Genomic DNA, 3,159 nt, shown 5'->3' with positions numbered 1-3,159 from the left:
CCGGAACTTAAAAAAACCACAAAAGAAAGTGATTTGAGAATAATTAATTTATATCAACCATATTTCAATTGCACAAATTTTTTAAATACTTTCGAATTAATTTATCTAAAGTTAATAACATGCTAACCGTATATTTCTGCTTTCACATAACCTTCAATTTGTTTGCCTTGTACATCAACTTTACAAACATACATTCCAACAGTATCATCATCAAATTCATCAATCCTAAATTTAGATACAACAGGATAGAACGGATCAAAAAATAAATAAATAAATAAAATCATAAAAATTTAAAGAAAAATAAAAATATCCATAATTATTTAAATTTAATTATAAGTTATCAATATTTTGATGCTACTTTAGTCATTAATTTTGAATTACAAGATAATTAAATACAAATTATTGTAAAGAAAAAAATGGAAACAAAAAAGAGAGCTTACATCAACTTATCACCGATCATTTTTGCATTAGCCGGTAATTCACCATCTTCCTTCTCCCATGTAACAGTTGCACCAGGTATCGCATAAACTGGACATTCAATTGTCGCAGCTGATTTTTCATCAAATTTAACAATTCGCGCATCTAAAATTATTGTTAATTAGGAACTGATATGAATTGGATTGAAATTGGAATTGGATACTTTCCCAGTTATTGAAAATAAAAATTCTGGAAAAAGAGAAAAATGGATATGAAAAGATCCTGTGGGGTATGAACTGGACTGAAATTGGAAACCGAAATTGGAATATTTTTCCAGATATCATTAAAAATAAAAATTCTAAAGGAAAGAAAGGAAAAAGATTTGAGAAGATTCTGCGAGATATCAACCGCACTGAAGTTGGAATTGGAATTAGGTATAAACTAAATTAGAGATGGATATTTCTTCAATTACTGAAAATTAAAATTCTATAAAAGGAAAGAAAATGAGAAAATTCTAAGAATATCCTTCATTACTTTTGAATATTAATCCTAAGATTTTCATCGAACATCGTTACGCTACAACTTTTAATCTATATGTTGTGACCTATAGCTGACCTATAGATTTGTAACAAAACTACAACAAACAACAAGACAGATTCCATTTAATGGAATTCTCATCTCTTTTGCGACAAAATCTATTTGATCGTGTGAAATTTTAAGAATGATTTTGACTGAATGATTAATTAATTAATTGACTAATTCGCCTTTTGTCCAGAAAATGGATTAAATGACTCTAGCAGTCATGATAATTCGCTACAAATATTTGCAGTGTATTTGGATTATATGGGACTTATTTGAAAGAGCATAACAAATGGATGAGATTATACGACTTATTATGAGACACTGGACAACATGAGAAACTTTCGAGTCCTGATCAATGATATCTGATATATTGTACCAATTCACCGGATGATATAAGCAGTAACTCTAATTAGCATTTCCTGTCTATCTTAATCATCTTATAGCATTAGCCTAGAAATAAAATATTTTCGCAACAGACTGGAAGGATCGGTAAATCCAATTGTAACAGCTGCATATGCTTGTCCGATTAATTCGCCATCATCATCTTCCACTTCACATCGATACACTCCATAATCATTTGATGGATCAGCGTTTTTGATCACCAATGTATTGTCATCCGAATATTGTCGAATGATATTGCCACCACGAAGTAAAGCCCATTCGAAGTTAACACCACTATTATCACCTCCTGAATCTACCATACTCCTCTCACTATATGCAATTCCAAATTGATGATTTTTCCGGATTCTCGAAAATTTCCTCATTTTCAGGAAATTTCTTATCATCATATTCTAGCAGTATTTCAGATGTGCGGTTAGTTGCAAAAATGGACGAAACATTAACGACGATAACGATAACAATAACGATAATGGTAGTGATAAAGAAAATATCACCATTATCAAACTATATCACATGATGCAAATCCAAACAAAATGAAAAAAAACAAAACAAAGCAAAAAGCTCGGGGTTGTTTTTACTGAAAACACTATCCGGAAATACTATTTTTGAAGAAATTTCTGCCTAATAATAACTATAGCAGTGATGATGCTTGTAAGTAAAATAAAAGATTTCCGGTTTAGATTATTCTCTCTAGCCTGATGTTACATTCCGAAAATAGCGCATGTCCATATGAAGTGCAAAGTGAAGAAATGATGAAAGCAAAATCACAAATCCACTAAATTCTCAGAAAAAGAAAAAAATAGATGAAGAAATAGAAGAAATTAAAAAAAAAAGAAAAATTGGCAAAAAAACCACAGAATCTTGAAACAACGAGTCAGTAGAAAACAGGAATTAAAACTAAATTAAACAGAATTTTAATTAGTAAAACTGGAATGCATTATTACCAACGAATCAAAGATAATGATATTAGTAATAGTGATAATGCTAAATTAATAATAATAAAAATAAAAATAATAGTGATAATAATAATGATAATAATGGTAATAATAGTAATAGTAATAATAAAGTAATTTGTAATATAATGAGCGTAATAATAGTTACCAGTGAATCAAAGAGAAATAATAATAATGATGACAATACTATCATCAGAATTTTTCCCTAAATAATTAATACTAAAGTATTAATAAACAAATAAGATTAAAAAATTGATAAGCTAATATCAGTTAAGTGGTAAATACACACATAACAAAAAAGAAAAAAAAGGACATGACCGGTGTTTGTGTTATGCACAAGAAGATAAATCGGTTTACTGCGAATACTTTCACCGATTGCATTCTCGAAATGTACCCAATAAATGCCTTGCATAGTAAAATCAATTTCATTCAGGTGCAATATTTTATCATGACTTAGAATGATTGGTGCTTCATTTAAATTGTTTTTGCCAACCGAACGATACCAAGTTAGAAGATATGGAATGGTTGTGTCTGCAAAATATTATAAGCGAAAAAATAAAACCACACTGATGTTATCATCTAATAATAATAACAACGACGGTAATTAATAATTACATTAATTAGTAATAATGAAAGCAAACAAAAAATTAAAGTAAATTAGCATCATATTCATTAGATCATCTAATAATAACAATAGTAATAATAATAGTAATGTAATAATAATAGTAATGTAATAATAATAATAATAATAATAATAATAATAATAATAATAATAATAATAATAATAATAATTAATAATAATAATAAT

At 27.8% G+C, this 3,159-nt stretch overlaps 1 protein-coding gene across 1 annotated transcript; it reads right to left on the bottom strand.

Annotated features, from left to right (window-relative positions):
* Positions 1-122: 122 nt before the first annotated feature.
* On the bottom strand, positions 123-1,700 carry LOAG_13967 (hypothetical protein; the record flags this gene model as incomplete). The annotated part of the gene is made up of 3 exons (XM_003149470.1): positions 123-225; positions 441-582; positions 1,478-1,700. 3 exons carry the CDS (start codon positions 1,698-1,700, stop codon positions 123-125), a joined length of 468 nt encoding a protein of 155 aa, XP_003149518.1.
* Between the last annotated feature and the right edge of the window lie 1,459 nt (positions 1,701-3,159).

The sequence above is a fragment of the Loa loa genome (genome assembly GCF_000183805.2).
Source record: "Loa loa unplaced genomic scaffold supercont3.232, whole genome shotgun sequence".
NCBI classification, from domain to species: Eukaryota; Metazoa; Nematoda; class Chromadorea; order Rhabditida; family Onchocercidae; genus Loa; species Loa loa.
This window is presented reverse-complemented; position numbering and strand designations above follow the sequence as displayed.